The following is an 18280-nucleotide window of genomic DNA, read 5'->3' on the forward strand; positions in this document are numbered from 1 at the left end:
AATCCAGGTCCCTGTTACACACATCTTTGGGGAAAAACCTTCGAGCATGGGTGTTAGATCATGAACATATTGCTTTTAAGAGAATGCTTGAGTAGGTCACTCATGTTTTGTTTCAAACCTGTGTTCTGTTTCTCAGGAACACTACATACATTTCACTGTGTCCCTGTTTTTCCTTTCCATTTTTTCCTGGTTCTTCTGTGGAGCATGCAGGTGTACTCCATCAGAACAAAGAAGAACATCTAAACATTATTCACGCTTACACACACACACACACACTGACAAGTCAAATACCTTATGACCAGGCCCAGGCAGAATCTGTGCTTTCTACCTCTGAATTTGGAGATGAATCTGTGGAATTCAATGGAAGGGATTTAAACACTACACTCTTATTGGTGAAAGCATAATGAAATTAGTACAAATATTTAATAAAGAACATGCAACAGCAGGGGGATGTGTAAAACTTTATGAATGATGGGCATTCAAATTTTGCAGAAATCTGCTGAGGTTTCTTTGGAGTTTTTGTGTGGGCCTTCGCATTACTACAGCAGAGGATACATTACATATTTGAGACTGTTTCCCACATATAGATTAGCCTGGAACAGATGAGTAATTACGTGGCCTGTTACTTTGCTTCCCCACTGTTACTTACTCATGTCTGACTCATTTGGAAAGCCTCAAGCTCACTCACAACACTGTCTGCTTTCCCACTGTTTTAAATGGTGCTTGAAGCCTCGTCAGGTGTGTGAGGGGTTGGATGCTTTACAAACAGAGGAGCAGCGAGTTTGTTCCCTCTTGGGTTTGTCTGTTTATTCATCAGGACTTGATGCATCCAAGTTTAGGATTATTCTGTTTTGGCACCTTTAGATTTCATTTAAAATAAAACGACACATTAAAATGAATCCAATGAAATAACGAAATGGCTAAGGCGTGTGATTCTGAGAAAAACAAATGAATAAAAGAAATACATGTACATACAAAGAAATAACTCAGAATAAAAAATAAAAGCAGTTTTGCCATAATTCTGTTTGTTTGGTTCATCACCAAAATAACATTACTATAATAAATAATTATAATAAAAAGATTACACAAAACATTAATATATATTTTTTTTAACATTGCTTTTCCCTTTATAATTATCATTATCCTTTAAAACTTAAGTTTCAAGAGCAGATTTGCTGTAAATTTATAGCATGCATTTAATCTTTGTATTCATGAGTCATTTAGCTTCGTTTCTCATAATATTTCGTACTTTATTTGTTGCTTGCTCTCTTGCAAGTATTTGTTTAAATTTCTGCCCCCCACCCCCCCATCTTGGCAGTCATTTCTGGAGTCTTTTATTGAACTCTGATCCCTTTTTGCTGCTCGTGTCAGTGAAGGGATCAACATATGCATTTTTTTTCACTCCTATGACGACCGAATGTGAGAGGAAAAAAATGGAAGCAAACAGGTACTGAGAAAAAGATGAGAATGTTCTTTAAAAAGAATAACATTTTCTCCAAGATTTAATGTCTTTGTCAGTCTTGTGTAACAGCAGCTTTGCAGCAAAGATTTTCTGTGATCTCATCCATCGTCCACAGTCGCTCAGAGAGTCTCTATTCCAACAGATCATCACCCGGCTAACAGCGTTTTGGCTTTTCTTTCCTTGTATCTTCATGATTCTATTTTTTTTTTTTTGGCCTCTGAAAAAAGGGTTGATTCTAATGTTAATTAATATATAAAATTAATACATACATATATATACTATATGTATGTATATTGTACCTTTTGTAAGAGATTGCAGACTGGGTTATTTCTTAGTGAATACCCTCCTGCAATTGTTCAGTTTTTATGCAAATAAGAAATAAATCTGATGAATGGAGAGGTGAAAAAGACTACGAGGGAGCAAGTTACTTGTGGTAAAATCTTAAAGAAACATCACAAATCAACATCACAAGCTACAGTTCCCATGTCACAGGCCGAAACAACCCTTCTGCATGTCTTTCTCTGTCACTTACTTAAAACCTCTCTCCATTTTTTAAACCAGACTCATTTAAATGTCAATGGTAAATGGCAAAATCATGCATACATAGGTAGTCTTTGAAAAGTAAAAACCCTCCCGTTTCCTATGAAGCATGAAAACGCATGGTACATGATGTTTGATCTGTAATATTCTGGGCCTCAACCCCTCTGCCCTGCTCCATGCTCCTGTCTCCCTCTCCCCGCTATCTGTATGGGGGGTAGTTGTGCCTCATACAGGGGTGGTACGTCGGTTGGCTGTGTTAGTGTGGGATGAGTCTTTCAGGTCCTTCTGAATGCAGTTGTGGACCTGCAGGAAGTTGTGGTCCCTCTCAGAATTGTAGGTGGTGGTGGGGGTGCCATGGCTGGCCTTTAGGGTGTCTCCCCCACGGGTTAGTGTGTACATGGAGATCTCAGTGGAGGGCAGTGCTCCGAAACCCTTCAATCCCACCGGCGAGGCATCGCGGGAGTGCGAGGGATCTGTGGAGCGGGACGAAGAGCGGGAACGGCGCCGGTAACGATACCGGTAGCTGGGAATGCGTGCGATAGCTGAGCCTTGCAGGTAATCCGCGGCTCGAGCACCCGCCCGCAGCTCCCGATGCCGGTCGATGAACATATGCACGGCCAGCACGCCCACCATCTCAGCCATGATAAAGGACAAAGCACCGAAGTAGAAACTCCAGCCGTACGAGTAACTGTTCTTTTTGGAGTCGCTCTTTGAGGGATCCCCCGCATTGGCTGATATGTACACGATCATGCCAATTATGTTACTGAGGCCTGTGGAGAAGAAGAGAGGATATATTTTAACACCTTAGAAAACAATTCAGTGCATTACCATAACATTCTGTCAATGCAGTTACAACATGTATGTCTGAGATTCTGTCAACATAATTGCTACAATCTTTTCCACCATCATGCAGAGTGGTTCTTGTTGTGGTATTGTACCATTGACATGGTTACGGTTTCTTTTTCCACTGTGGTGCTGAGAAATTGGAATCGAAGCTGTTAAGACTGTGAGTTGGCACGTCCCTACAGGCTTTCACCCAGAGTTGTTCTCTGCCTTAAGTAGAGTTAACTTACAGTGCTGAAAAATCTGGGCCGGGAACGGTGTGTAATTGTACTACTCCAAACCCTGCCTAAGTTGAAATTCTACTGAACCCATTACTCACCGTGCTCATTTCGGTCAGACAGTGGAAAAGCAAATATAATGTTAGAGCACAACAACTATCCGATCCAGTTCCACAAATGCAGTTAGCAGCATTAAAGATTATCACAATTGCTTGTATTTTACAAATATATTATGTACGGTTTTGTTAGCTTGCAAAACATTACACACCTGCCATTTTATATCTGTAATTTAATGTGCATAAATGCCAAGAACTATCCTTTGTACTGAAAATATGTGCATTTCTACATTTTGAATTACTTTTGAGATTTATTCCAAGACATTAATTCACAAATATACAGTAAGTGCTTAGATTGGTAACACACTCACATTAAGGAAGAATAGATCGATAGTGTCTGAGACTATCAATGAAAACCACAACAACCATACTTGAGGAAACTCTCAAATAAATATGTGTTGCACAAACATTTAAGCCAGTCGCACAGTGGACAAGAAGTGCCACGCCATTGTATTTGTTTAACAATAAATCGTAAGCTAAATGTAACATTCGTGACAGCCCTAGTGTAGGCTATATGAAAAATAAATGTACACAATGTATCAAGTCATCATGTCCTTTGATAATGATTTGAGTCGAGTTTCATGGAAAACTATGAGAGAGGTGCTCAGCAGAATTTTTAGCAACCTCTGGAGTCTTAGCTGGGCAGTGACGACAGACAGCGTATTACTTACATTCATAAACCAATTGTTTCAAATTTTAGAATGCACTATTTTGTCCACCAGAAGTGTCTAGTGTGCAACCCCCCCTTTAGAAGGTTTCACCTGTCCAGTTACTCTATTAGCATCTTGGGGAAGGCATGCAGTTTTGAACACTCGCGGCCCTTTATCAGCTCACTCACTGCAGCACTCGTCTTATGAGAATATCACTTATTGTCATCAATAATCATGAAACAATGATCATGCGAAATAGTGTATGGAAATGTTACATCCTGTGACGTTGACTCGACGTTGATTTTAAACCCTGAAGACAAAAATACCATCAAAAATCACTAAGTTAACCAATTTCCTTTTAAAATGAAAATTAACGTGTGCTAAGATTGTCTTCTTTCATGTGCAACAGAAACATATCTATTAACATCTGAGGAAATGTAATTTAGTGTTTCACAACCCTTAACCCATCAGACATAAACTAAACAGTGAGTGTTTTAACTGGTCAGTGTGAACATGTAAAGGAGAAGATTGGAGTAAAAAAGTGATCTTAAACGCAGAGCTTTAAGTGGATGACGTCACAGGAACATGATATGTGGCTCACTGCTGACTTCAGTCACACTCTGTTGGAGTTGTCTGTGACAGAGTGAAACCACCATGATGGATCATTGGGAAAGCGTGTCAGGGACACCATATTTTTAGAGTTTAATCCCAAAAGGCCTCTCTAAGCCTAGCAACAGAATCGGGAGCAAAGAGAGACAGAAAAAAAAAAAGAAATGACTTGCTAACTGGCTATTTTATAGAACTGAGGCAGTTTAGGTTTGAAATGCTCAACAAGCCAATATGAATGCGGTGTTTGTTTGTCCTTATACATTTGGCCATATAGTGTTCTTTTTTCTCTTTGTGAATAATTCCTGTGCCCATGTGCTCACCTGCAGACACGAAGAGGATTCCTGCACTGAGGATGATATTGTGGCGGGACTTGTAGAACTCGCTGGCAGCTATGCACAGGCCACCCATGAAGAGCAGGATGACGCTGAGGATTGGGAAGATACTAGATGCTCGTACGGCCCCTGAAGATGGAGAGAGAGAGAGGAGAAATTCTGAATAAGGTAGGATGCAGACATGAGAGTAGAAGACGTTAAAAACAGGCTGTCATTTGTTGAATCGATCTGAGTAAAGAACACAGTGTAGTGTGAGAAAGGGAACGCGACAGAGGAAGAAAGCTGTCATTTCAGGTGATTTTAGCATCTGTTCTCCTCAGCGCTTAGTGCAGCCAATCAACACTTTGCCAGTAGAGTAAACAGCTCTCACACCCTTTAAAATGCCTGTGTAAGAGCAATCGGAGGTTAAGAGTCTCACCAAACACTCTCATACTCCTCCAAGACTGAACAAGGCCAAAGGCACCCACCCATTAACAGATGCCATAATTCACATACATTTACAAAATAACGAAACCAGATTTCAACATGAGTTGGCTTCATTTGAGCCATGAAATGACAAGTGAATGTGTTAATGAATGTTATTAGGACAACCTGCCAAGCCTTTCTACTCACCAATGAGTTCTTCAACCCAACGTTTTTGCAGCTTAAAGGAATAATTCATGCAAAATGTTTCATTCTGTCACCATTTACCTAATGTCATTATATGACTTTCTTTCTTCAGTAGAGCACAAAAGTAGATGTTAGCCAGAATATTTCCATTGCTCTTTTCCATTCAACGAGAGCATACAGTGACCAAGGGCTATCAAGCTTCAAACTTCAGACCAAAAGAACACTACAAAAGTACCATCAAAATTAATGATGCACCGATATGAAAATTCTTGGCCAAAATCGAAAATTCTGGACACACTCGGCTGAAAACCACTACCGAAAATTATTCATTTGATTTAGACTTTGCTTGAAATAATTGAACAAATTCTAAATATTAGGGGTACACCGAATCCACTTTTTCTGTAAAAACATGAACAACCACGAACGACCACCCCCCCCACCCCCCCACATCTGAAAACTCCACTCACTATGCTAAAACTTAGGAGATGTCCACTCATTAATTTAATTCACATGCAAGTTATACATGAAAAATAAAATACATTTTCACATTCAGAATGTTCTTAGAACTTCCCAGAGGACAGACAGTATGATCAATTATATAAGTACAGTAATCAGTTATTTAAAAAAAAAATCATTTTAAAGGCTGTGGTAACTTTCCAGAGGATATATGAACTTACTACAGGTAAAATTATTACAGTATCATCAATTATATAAGTACAGTAATCAATTATTTTAGAATAAAATCACTAAAATTCACCAAAACGAAATTTTCTCATTCTAAAGGTTGTAGTAACTTCCCAGAGGATAGACAGGCTTATTACAGGATAGATTATTACAGTATCATCAATTATATAAGTACAGTAATCAATTATTTTATTGGAAAAATCACTAAAATTCACCAAAATTACATTTTCTATTTTTAAAGGTTGTAGTTTTTTTTTTGTATTTTAGTTATTAAGTAGTAAGTTCTTCTATCCTCTAAAATTGATTACTGTACTTATATAATTGATCATATTGTAAATAATCGAAAAGAGAAGAAAAGATGTAAGAGAAAGCAGGCAGCAGTATTATTGTTGCAGAATATTGAACATATGTTCAAAAAGACTGCCAAACAGGGTACGTTGTTATATTTACGACCTAACCTAACAGTTGACTTAGCTAACACTAGCTAACATTCATCAACCCCACAGGAGCAGAGGGTAGCTAATGTTTTCACTTGTGTGTGTACGTGTCTGTCAGGGTTACGCAAAAACTACAAGACCGATTTTCACAAAACTCAGTGGAGGGGTGTAGCATGGGTCAAGGAAGAACACAGTAAATTCTGACCATTATCCATCTAGTGGAACTAGCTAGCCCTCAGGGGTCGACGGACGCGCCGGTGCATCCTGCTGGATTTTTTTTCTCATTAAACTGGAAACAACTCAAATACTCTGTCATTTTGGGGCATATGCCATGGCAGTTAACCTGGATGAAGCTGTGAACATATTCTGCAAATTGTACCCAAGAAGAGTGTAACTGACCAGTGTTCTCATTCCATAAGTGTCAAGACATATACTGTACAGCAACAAGCAAAGAGGCATTGACAGAGAGACAAGAGTGGATGATGATGAGAGGAGTTGAACTTGTAGTTTAATAATATTCCAGTAAAGATCCCAGGGTTTCCGTTGTCCGGTAATTACCGGACATTGGCCGGTAAAAAAATTAAATGTCCGACAGAATTAAATCTCTCCGGTCAAATTGTCCGATTAAAATTGCCTAATAATCCCGTCCCCCTAACACAATCTGAATTTGAGAATAAGCCTAAAATGTATAAAGCAAAAATACACCGATCTCTTGCTATGTTATAAAGGAACAGGCTCTATCGTTTGAAAGTTATGAAACAACATCGCATGCTGCATTTCAAATAAAGCGCACGCCTAAAACGGCTGCAATATAGACTTAAACAACGAACGATTGAGTGAGACGTTTCAAATATGGCCAGGCCCAGGCAGACTAGCTTTAAAAGCTTTTTCAGAGGCCAGACGATGGTGAATCAGGAACATCTCATTATAGATAGATCAGTGCTTCTAATCCGCGCATTCGTGCAGTTTTTTTTTCTCTATCATCAAAACTGAATAGCCTATGTTCATCAGTGCATGGTTACAGTCTATATCAAGCAGGGACACGTTTGTGTGCATTTTATTTTGTGATTTCACCGGAATTAATAGAGAGTCTCTGCAAAGGCGATAGATTGAAACGCGCGTCCTAGTGAAGATTGCGCAACTCGCGCAGCGCGTCGTCCATGCAACTGATAGCAGCGGACACGAGCGCTCAGCTTGATTTCAAAAACAACAGATTTTAGCGCTAGATCTCTTATTTAATAACGGACTAAATGAATGATCTGCTAGTTAACTGGAGATGTTTTATTTATTTGTATTAGGTACATCCGTGCCTCAATGTTTCAAAAAGTGAATGTGTGTGAAACCACAGTAAAAAACAATTGGCGTTGATTGACGCCAATCGGACGTTAATGTTTTTTTTTTTCGTCTATTTGAAAGTTAAGCTAATAATAATATGTTGCATTCTATACGGCCTGATTATGTCATTTTTTAAGTTACATAGACTGCCTCCAGTTTTCCTCAACTTGACTAATTAAGAGGCGATATATTTGACCGGCATATCATCAAAATGTCCGTAAAACGAAACCTCTGCCGGTCACTTTGACCGGCACCATTTTTTTCTAGCGAAAACTCTGAAAGATCCCTAAATCTATTCTGTTGTTAGTATGGTCTTTAAACGTGTGAAATGTGTGATGTGTGTGTGTGTGTGTGTGTGTGTGTGTGTGTGTGTGTGTGTGTGTGTGTGTGTGTGCATGCGTGTGTGTTTGGATTGAAAAAGGTGGTACATGATCTTGGTAAGCAATTTGACAACATTGTAGTAAATATTTTCAGTTCATCAAAAAGCGTGCTCGTTAAGATACTAGCACATAAACTAATCCAGCACAAATTAGTGCATAAAAAGTCACCAAAATGAAGTATTTGAACCTCATAAATAAATACAAAATGAGGGGAAAAACTGCAAAAAAGACTGGGCCTCTATATTATACAATAATACAATTCAGTTGTACATTTTCAACTTTAAAACCCTCTGGCTTTTATTTCAGTGGAACATTCCAGTAAGAACTTTGAGCTGCACTAAAAACGGTAGCACTTCACCAGTCGTGCGTGTGCAAATTATGAGTGTGAATCAACAACAGAGCATTGCTCATTCACTGAAGTGCGCTGTGCGTGCAGACCATATAATTACTTATTAAATGCATGCGATTCATGAAAGTACTGTTTGGGTTCCAGAGACTTCGCACAGTGCACAACTCATGTGGACTACTTTAATGGTGCTTTTATGCTTCTTTAATGTCATATTGGATCTTAACACTAATGACCATGAAACATTCATGCCATTTTCGGTGGCAGAAATGTTGGTGCATCGCTAATAAAAACATTACATATGACCCACGCTCTATATTCCAAGATTTTTGAAGCCATACTATAGTTTTGTGTGAGGAACAGATACAAATGTTATCCGCTATTCACTGAAAATTCTTGTCCTAAAATCTCACTTGCTTTTTCGCATATTAAAACTTAATTTGTCACAATTAGGGATCGACAATACATAGTGTATATCACGATGATTTTAATGAGCCTTTTATTTGGCCATTAAGTTTCATAGGAGTGCAGAACTTTCAGTGTCACATCTGTTGCCACTCCCAAGCAAAGATGCTGTCAGCTTTCTGAAGATCAGATTTTTCAGTGGAAAAATAGCATCCAAGCGGGGGTATTTCTCCCTATTTCGTGGTAGCCGGTGCACAAGAGTCGATCAATATTAGAAACCGCGACGTCCTCCGCCATTTTAAACAGAACCCATTGTGTAATTGTTCAGTCTGTTGTGTCTCAGCTGTGATGAGCCGTAACGCTGAAGTTGTCAGTTTAAAGCCATTTAAAGCTATTTCCTAGCTTTAGTAGAGTAGTAGTAATACAAGCGATCACGAAGAGCTGTTTAATGTAAACACTAGCTGATGCGTATTCACTTCACCTCACCTAACTGGCTCATATTACACACAAAAAAATATATTTTGCCACCACCTGCTGGCTAACATATGTAATGTAAAAAAAAAAAAAAAAAAAAAGACAAATAGAAGCTCTTAACACATATGCACTGATCTTAAACTTCAGTTTAGTACGGCACAAGCGGAGTGATACACACACAGTGAAGTGTCAGAGTGCTGATGGTGTCAGATCATCAATGCTCATGGAGCATCTCTCATCCAATCAGATTCGAGGACTGGAACTAACTGTTGTACAGGTATATATAGAATATTGTCAACAGTTTCCAACAGTTCACTTTACCCATACCTTCAATTTTCTGACCCCTGCTTTACCCTTACCTTCACTTTTCTGACTCCTGCTTTCATTATATCGTAGTTCGCTCCTGTTCTGTTTTTCTAACCAGTCTTTCTTAATTCTCAATGCTTACTCATCTCTCTCTCTCTCTCTCTCTCGCTTTTAAAATACTTGACATGCAAAGATATGCTTTCATCAGGCTAGTTAAATTTTTACCTCCCCATCTTCTCTGCAAGCTCAGCAAGATTTTTTTTCTCTTGATTTATCTCTCTCATGTGCTGTGAGAGCTGATGTGTGGACAGCATGACAGTACTGTGAACCTTTGCTGGTTTAAGTCAAGATCCCTTAGTCTAGGTCACGTGCCGTCCTGCAACCTCATTCATCTCTTCTACTGTAGATCCCATGAGAGCTCAATGTGAACTATCACAATAGTGTTAAATAGTTTAGTACTACTAGCCCTGCTGAAAAGTGCCCAAAACCATGCAACAAAAGAAAAATACAACTAATCTAAAGGTCAAGTTCACCCCAAAATGGAAATTCTGTCATCAATTACTCACCTTCATGTTGTTCCAAAACTGTATGAATTTTTTTCTTCTGTGGAACACAAAAGGAGACGTTTGACAGAATATAAGGGTCTGACCGCAGTCAAAATTTACTATGAAAAAATGCAATCAAAGGGAATGGTGACTGGGCATTCTGCCTTATGTGTTCTTGCGAATAAGGAAAGTCACACTGGGTTGGAACAATATGAGGGTAAATGACAGAACTTTCACTTTTGGGTGAACTGTCTCTAAATAGTTCTAATATGAATATATATCTTGAAAAAATACATAGAATTCATGATGTGCTAAATGGCAATATCACATTTGCTGCATGTGTTATATAAGGTGAGAGTTTTCCTAGTGCACTTGCTGCAGTTCTCCCCCCCCCTCGAGAAACTGAAACGAGACTTCATTTTAAGTGATGAACGGCATTTTAATTTTCTTGCACTTTGTTCCATCTTCTCCTATCTGTCTCTTTCCCTCTGTTTTTCGGTCTATCCACTCAATCTTACTGTGCCCTCATAATTCTTACTGCCTTGTGCTTTCTTTTCCCACTGTAATGTTCTTCTAATAAGACTACATGAGTCCAGAAATTGTCAATTTGTATGTGTATTTCAGTCTGTGCTTCTGATTACTTCCTTAGTAATCAAGGTCCAAAATAAACGCTTGCCAATTGTGAGTCAGGGTTTCCACATTTTTAGACCAATTACTTTTCTATGACCTTTCCAGCCATTTGTGATTAATGGATAAGGATTTATAAGAATAATCGTATAGAGACTGCACACAAAAGAACCATTTCTAGATGCTGAAATATTTTAGTGTCAGAGTTTGCGTGAAGAACCCAAGCGCAGAAACAAAAAAATGTATTAAGACAAAGTATACACAAAACTTCCCATGAGAGGGCAACAAAATAAATAATGCAAAACTAGCACTGACACATATATATTTTATATAAAATAAACAGATAAACCAAAAACAAACCAGACTGACAGGGGTAAAAAAATAATACAAAAAAAACAGTTGAAAAGGAGGAGACCAAGAGGAAAAATCCAGCACAAGACAAGAGACACAAGGAGAATTTAAAGAGGGAAAAATCAGAAGGCAAATGAGGAGGGCAGGTGTAGCAAATTAACAGATAATCAGGGAAACAAGGGGGCTGCGCCAGGGCCGGAGAATGAGACCTAGAAAATAGAACAGAAACACACAGGAGAGAGAAACACACAGGAGAGACAAAATGCAAACAGAAAGCACAAATAACAAAAGGATGTCAGGATGCTGACACTAAAGAGTAAGAAAAAACAAACAGAGATGGCAGGATCCTGACATTTAGAGTAATATTTCAGAATAAATATAACTAAAATATTCATTACTTGATCCAGTATTTACATTAGAACATTCATTATTGAAATTGACATGACTTCTCCATGATTTTTTAAAAATGCCATCATTTCCATGACACTTCCAGGCCTGGAAGTCACATTTCTTCGCACAAATTGAGCTGAAAGTGTCCCAAAAATGCTGTTTGTGGGCACCTTTAAATTTCCATCAGAACTGTTGGAGCAGGAAAAGGTTTTGAGAAATCAATGACATTTCACAGATCACCATCTTTGTATGTCTGCTCTAGACCCAGCTGATGCGCAACTACTGTTGGTGGATTTGAACTTTTCACAAAAAGAACATGGATGTTCTAACGGGAAGAATGGGCCCAGTCTCCACCATCCCAGTGAAGAGGCTACTGTTTATAATGTGTGAATAAATTAATGTCATGCTGCTAAAATTATGTCTTTGCATCTATTTTGAATGCAATAAGTAACAATTGTTAAATGGCTCTTATAAAGTTTGAACATTAAATATGATAATATTGAAATCAAATATAATTATTTACTGTATGTGAGTTAACAATTTAAGCAGTAAAGATGTATATTGTATGTCTGATTGTAGTTTTAATTTATATATGACACATTTCTAAGGCAGGATGTGAGTTCATGATCCTGTTACATGTCTGGCATAATCAAACAGGTCTATTGAATCAAGTTAACTTAATTTTTTCGCTAATTCCATAGATATCCCTTTATAATAACTTTTATTAACATCAACAAACATTATTACATTATATACAACAGTTCCAGTCCTCAAATCTGATCGGACGAGTGACATTCCATGAGCACTGATGGTATGACAGCATCAGCACTCAGACGCTTCACCGTGTCTGTATCACTCCGCTTGTGTTCGTGCTGTTCTAAACTAAAGTGTAAGAGCAGTGCAGATGTGTTAAGAGCTACTGTTTGTCTTTTTTTACATGTATTTTTTTTATTTTACATTACATATGTTAGCCAGCAAGTGGTGGCAAAAGATCATTTTAATGTATTATATGAGCCAGTTAGTGTTTACACACAGCACTCCATGATTGCTCGTATTACTGCTAAAGCTAGCAAATAGCTTTAAATGGCTTGATTACAGAACTCAAGCTGCTTACCTCTTATCGGACTTTCCACATTGGAGTGGGCACACCTTTTAAAATGGCACAGGACATTGTGGTTTGTAAAGTGAAAGACTCTTGCTCACCGGCAACTGTGAAATAGGGAGAAATACCCCTGCTTGGACGGCTAATTTTCCACTGAAAAAGATGATCTTTAGAAAGCTGACAGCATCTCTGTTTGGGTGTGGCAACAGGTGATCGCACATGCTCCATATCTCTCTCTCTCTCTCTCGCTCTCTCTCTCACAAACACACACACACACACATCCATCCATCCTTGTTTATCCAGTAACTTGTTAGATATAGCACAAGCCGTGATACTATTTCTGAAGTGACATTTTTGAATTACTAACGAAGGCTTGGACGCATCATTTGGTTTTAACCTGCAATGGCATATTCTGATCCGCCGCGTAATAAAGTAGTTCCATGCACAAATACATTTTTATGACCGTACTCGCAGAATATCACACTCGTACAATATCACACTCGCAGTCATGCTATATGGCCCTAAATGCAGTGCTGCCTATATCCACCATTGAAATCTGCTACTCAAAAGTAACCTGAAGCACAGTTGCCTGCAGTGTGACATCTGAGTTATTTAATCTATTGGGAACTAAAACATTACGGTGTAACAGTGTGTAAGTTGAAATGTGAAAATTATAGTCTGCAAATGAAACACAAACCATTCACTAAAGAAAACATTGCGAAATAGTTAATTTTGAAACCTGTTTGCAACTAAATAAAAGTGGATTTTGTCTTTAGATGGATGTCCTTGCATGTTCTTTCCACCTTTCTCTCCTTCTCTCTCTCTCTCTCTCTCTCTGTGTGTAGGGTGTAGAGTTGCTGGAAATGGTCTGATTAAATATTAAGGTGTGCTGGGTGCTGACCCCTGTTCACGTTGCCCTGTATCACCCTCCTTCCAGATCTCTCTCTCTCTCTCCATCCCTCTCCCACACACACACACACACACACACACACACACACACACACACACACACACACACACACACACACACACACACACACACACACACACACACAAATCTCATTCAATCTCACATTAACCCAGGGGATATTGACATGGCCAGTGAAAGCACAGAGAGGACACAACACCCCTCCTCATCCATCAGCCTCATTCACACAGACACCAGAAGGCAAGAGGAACGAGGGACAGGAACGGATGTGAGGCAGAAGGTGAAAGTGGAAAAGATAATAACCCAAATCTATTGATTGTTGACACGAGCATTTAAAATGACAGACCTGAAGGTGACAGAAGTTTCCTCGGAGACCAGGCTGTCGGGTTGATTTTCAGCCCAGGGGAAGCAGATGCAGTGAATGGGAGTCTCAGCTAACGTTTTCAAGTTTTTAGTTAAAGAGTATTTTCCATAGATGGATTACACGCTTATTTCTAAAATCATACAGTGCTACCATGCCAGATTCTAAGTAGAAAATATTTATATTTATTTAATTCCTCTTCTTATATATACAGACAGACAGACAGATAAACAAATAGATAGATAGATAGATAGATAGATAGATAGATAGATGATAGATAGATTTATGACCGCATATTAATTAAAAGACTATATTAAATATTTGTACTTTTAAAAATGAATGTCACACCAAGAAACAAGCTTAAAAATATGGCGGCAAATTACAGGACCTAATATATAAATGTTCACATAAATATACTGTACATTCCCATATATATATATATATATATATATATATATATATATATATATATATATATATATATATATATATATATATATATATATATATATATTCCACCGATCAGCCACAACATTAAAATAATATTGTGTAGGTCCCCCTCGTGCCGCCAAAACAGCTCCAACCCGCATCTCAGAATATCATTCTGAGATGCTATTCTTCTCACCACAATTGTACAGAGCAGTTATCTGAGTTACTGTAAACTTTGGCAATTCGAACCAGTCTGGCCATTCTCTGTTGATCTCTCTCTCTCATCAACAAGGAGTTTCTGTTCACAAAAATGCCGCTCACTGCATATTTTTGGTTTAGTTTTTGGAGATCAACAGTTACAGAAATACTCAAGCTAGCCTGTGTGGCACCAACAATCATGCCACAGTCTATATCACTGAGATCAATTTTTTTCCCCATTCTGATGGTTGATGTGAAAATTAACTGAAGCTCCTGACCCATATCTGCATGATTTTATACATTGACTGCTGCCACACGATTGGCTGATTAGATAATCACATTAATAATTATGTACAGGTGTCCAGTGAATGTATATGGACATGAACTCATTTTGTGTTCCACAGGTGAAATAAAATAAGAAAGAAAGTTACAGAAAATAGCTGACAGGATTTTCATTTTTGGGTGAACTATCCCTTTGAAAGCTTTGGATTAAAAAATGTTTTCCCTTAAACATTCATAAAATTTAACCTAAAATCTTGATGTTGATATAAAAAAAAAGTTATGCATCAGCTTCCCAAAGAAAGCTATTCTATATGTTCAGCAAGAAGCTAAAACGTATAAGCTGTAGAAATTCATAGAAATTCATGATGTCCCGATCCCATTTTTTTGAGAACGTACTGATACTTCATTATTGGTCCTCGCCGATACAGAGTCCGATACCTGTTTTTTGTGTGTTTTTTTTTCTGAAATACATATCAATAGTTTATTTAAATTTTATAATCAAAATGTTTTTTTGTTTTTTCCTCCCCTTTTCTCCTCAATTTGCAATGCCCAATTCCCAATGCACTCTAGGTCCTCGTGGGGAGTGATACACCTCAATCCGGGTGGTGGAGTACGAATCTCAGTTGTCTCCATGTCTGAGACCATCAATCCGTGCATCTTATCACATGGCTTATTGAGCTTGTTACTATGGAGACATAGCGTGTGTGGGGGCTTCACGCTATTCTCCGCGGTATCCACGCACAACCTGCCACGTGCCCCACCGAGAACGAGAACCACATTATAGCGACCACGAGGTTACCACATGTGACTCTACCCTCCCTAGCAACCGGGCCAACTGATTGCTTGGTAAGCCTGACTGGAGTCACTCGGCACTCCCTGGATTCGAAATCAAACTGTTTTTTAAATAAATTAATTCATTAAAACTTTAATCAAATGAAAATATAACAATTAATTTTAAACATAATATTGCATTATTATTTATCAAATAAAGTGCTGCATAACAGAGCATCACAGATGTAAGATATTAATTAAATATAATACAATTACTAATTTATTTGTATTATTATTATTATTATTATTAGTAGTAGTAGTACAATGAATATTACATAAATAAACAGTAGTGATCTCTTTCTGTCAAACTTTTTTCCATTTAAATTGAGCTTTTATTTTTGCGGAGCTTTCATTTCAAAGTGTTTCTTTGTTGTTATGAAGGTAACTTCTCAAGCCTGAAAAGACACACATGGGCTCATATAGGCATACATTCATTCATAAAAATCTCCAGCCTGCACTCTTGCATCTCTGTGGCCTTGGCTTTGACCTCTTGGATCAGGCAGCAGTGTTGTCTCCATGGCTGCAGATGCTCTGGAGGAGGAAATGAAGGAGGAGTATACCAGATTCTCCCCAGTCTCACAGCACTGATCACAACCGGAACATGACCAACCTCATGCTGTAGTATTCTAGTATAGCCTGTAGTATAGAGTTTTAAATTATTAATGTGTTTTTCTATTTCTGTTGGTCTATTGTTTTATGTTATAACATTTCTCTGATATTTGTCCCCTTAAATGGCATGTAACAACAAAACATACTGATTGTTTGCTTAAAATGTCACTTAGATGGCTCTTCCTGTTCTATTGGGCAGTTCTTAACCAGTTTAAGCTGCAATACGGCCCAGACTTTTTTTCTGTACTCAAAGGAATGAGTCTCACACATCTTTTCTCTGTCTTTTGCACTCTATGTGTGTAAGAATGTGTGAATATAGTGGAACGAGGGCTTTAGGATCTGGGTTTCTTAGGGAGCCGGACTGATAATTATGCCCCAGGGCGAACACGTCTCTCTCTCTCTCTCGGCAATCTGCCCCGGCTCCCCAGGCATGACATTGGCACAATTTTCACACAAACCCGTGCAGCTTTTGAGGGTCTGTCAGGGGCAGAAATGGTACCTAGGGGGGTTGTTATTAACATTGCGGAATGGGCAAAGAGGAGAGGAGTCAGGGGCAAGTCAAGCCTGAAGCAAGAAAAGGAGAGGATCAAAGCAGCAGTATTTTTTGTAATGCCACTTTCTATTAGCATTCTGTGCTGTTACACTAGGGCGTTTAACAGAGGCTGTCCTCAAGTCAGTCTCTAAGCTATAGCCTACCAGGCTATTGCTTAAGTTATATTAGTCCTTAATTTTGCTGTGTGAGTATATTTGCTTTATATATATATATATATATATATATATATATATATATATATATATATATATATATATATATATATATATATATATATTATGCTTTTAAAGAGCTCACTGTAAAAATGTATCTACCAATAGAAAAAGAATCGTAATGGTACAGTGATGCTATCAGATGCTTAACGGTTTGGACCATATTCATTACAATATAATTTCATACCACTAATGGGAAGGAAATGCATTCCACATGTTTTTTAGACCTCAATAATGAATGTAAAAATAACTTGTTTGTTTACAAGTAAATGACACAGGGTAAGCAACCATTTAATTTGAAGTTTCAGAAGCAGACTCAGTTTAGAATTTAATCCTACATCAGATGTGTGACCGCTTTTCGCCACAATTTCATTGTTTCACTCTACTCATGGTCATTCATTTTTAAGTTTTCAAATTTCATTTTCAGTTTTTGGGCCATTGTGTGAAAGCTACATAACCCGTACATGGTGTAATTGTTGTAGCCTAAAAATCATTACGTCCACAAAGACTTTCTTGCCTGTTTCGAAAAATTAGCGGAACATGACGCAATGATCATGAAAACACATTTAACGAAATAGTAGATAAATAAACAGCAATGGTGTTGATGTCAGAGTTGCTGTTGTGTTCAGTCAATAGCTGCACTGTCAGAGTTGTCTTGTTCTGTACTCAATTATATCATATTAGCCGAATTGCTAGCTAGCGGCTACCTAGCCTCATTGCTGGTTTACATGACAGCAGGGCTATATAGCAAAAATAATCACTGTTTTCAGACAAATTCCTGAAAAGTCTCCCTGTCATCCATTGTCTGCACAAACAGATATTCCCGCCCCAAACTCACACCATTGGGTGGGCTGGATGGTCCGCTCAAAAAAACGAACAAAATCTTTACATAGTGCCACAGAGCTACAGTTTTATACTTTTATATGAAATGGACCTACAGATGGATTACTTATACCTGATTCTGCATATTTAGCTGAGATACATTTCTTAAATAAAACAAATCACACACATCATCTTTATTGCAGCATACATGAAATACTTGAACACCTGCACAGCATTAGTAGGATTAGCTACACATGAGCCAAATGTAATGCTCTCTCTCTTTCACACACACAC

The 18280-nt window shown here is 38.1% G+C and overlaps 1 protein-coding gene across 1 annotated transcript in view; it reads right to left on the reverse strand.

The window, feature by feature from the left end:
• Positions 1-466: 466 nt before the first annotated feature.
• The window catches only part of cacng2a (calcium channel, voltage-dependent, gamma subunit 2a), a 94064-nt gene continuing 76250 nt past the window's right edge, over positions 467-18280 (reverse strand). Inside the window, exons 3-4 of the mRNA XM_052139580.1 lie at positions 4759-4899; positions 467-2772 (exon numbers count right to left, since the gene is read on the reverse strand). Of these exons, the coding sequence (XP_051995540.1) occupies positions 2228-2772; positions 4759-4899 (686 nt within the window). The 3' untranslated portion in view covers positions 467-2227. The remainder of the gene's footprint in view (positions 2773-4758; positions 4900-18280) is intronic.

Source organism: Xyrauchen texanus, chromosome 12 (genome assembly GCF_025860055.1).
Source record: "Xyrauchen texanus isolate HMW12.3.18 chromosome 12, RBS_HiC_50CHRs, whole genome shotgun sequence".
NCBI classification, from domain to species: domain Eukaryota; kingdom Metazoa; phylum Chordata; class Actinopteri; order Cypriniformes; family Catostomidae; genus Xyrauchen; species Xyrauchen texanus.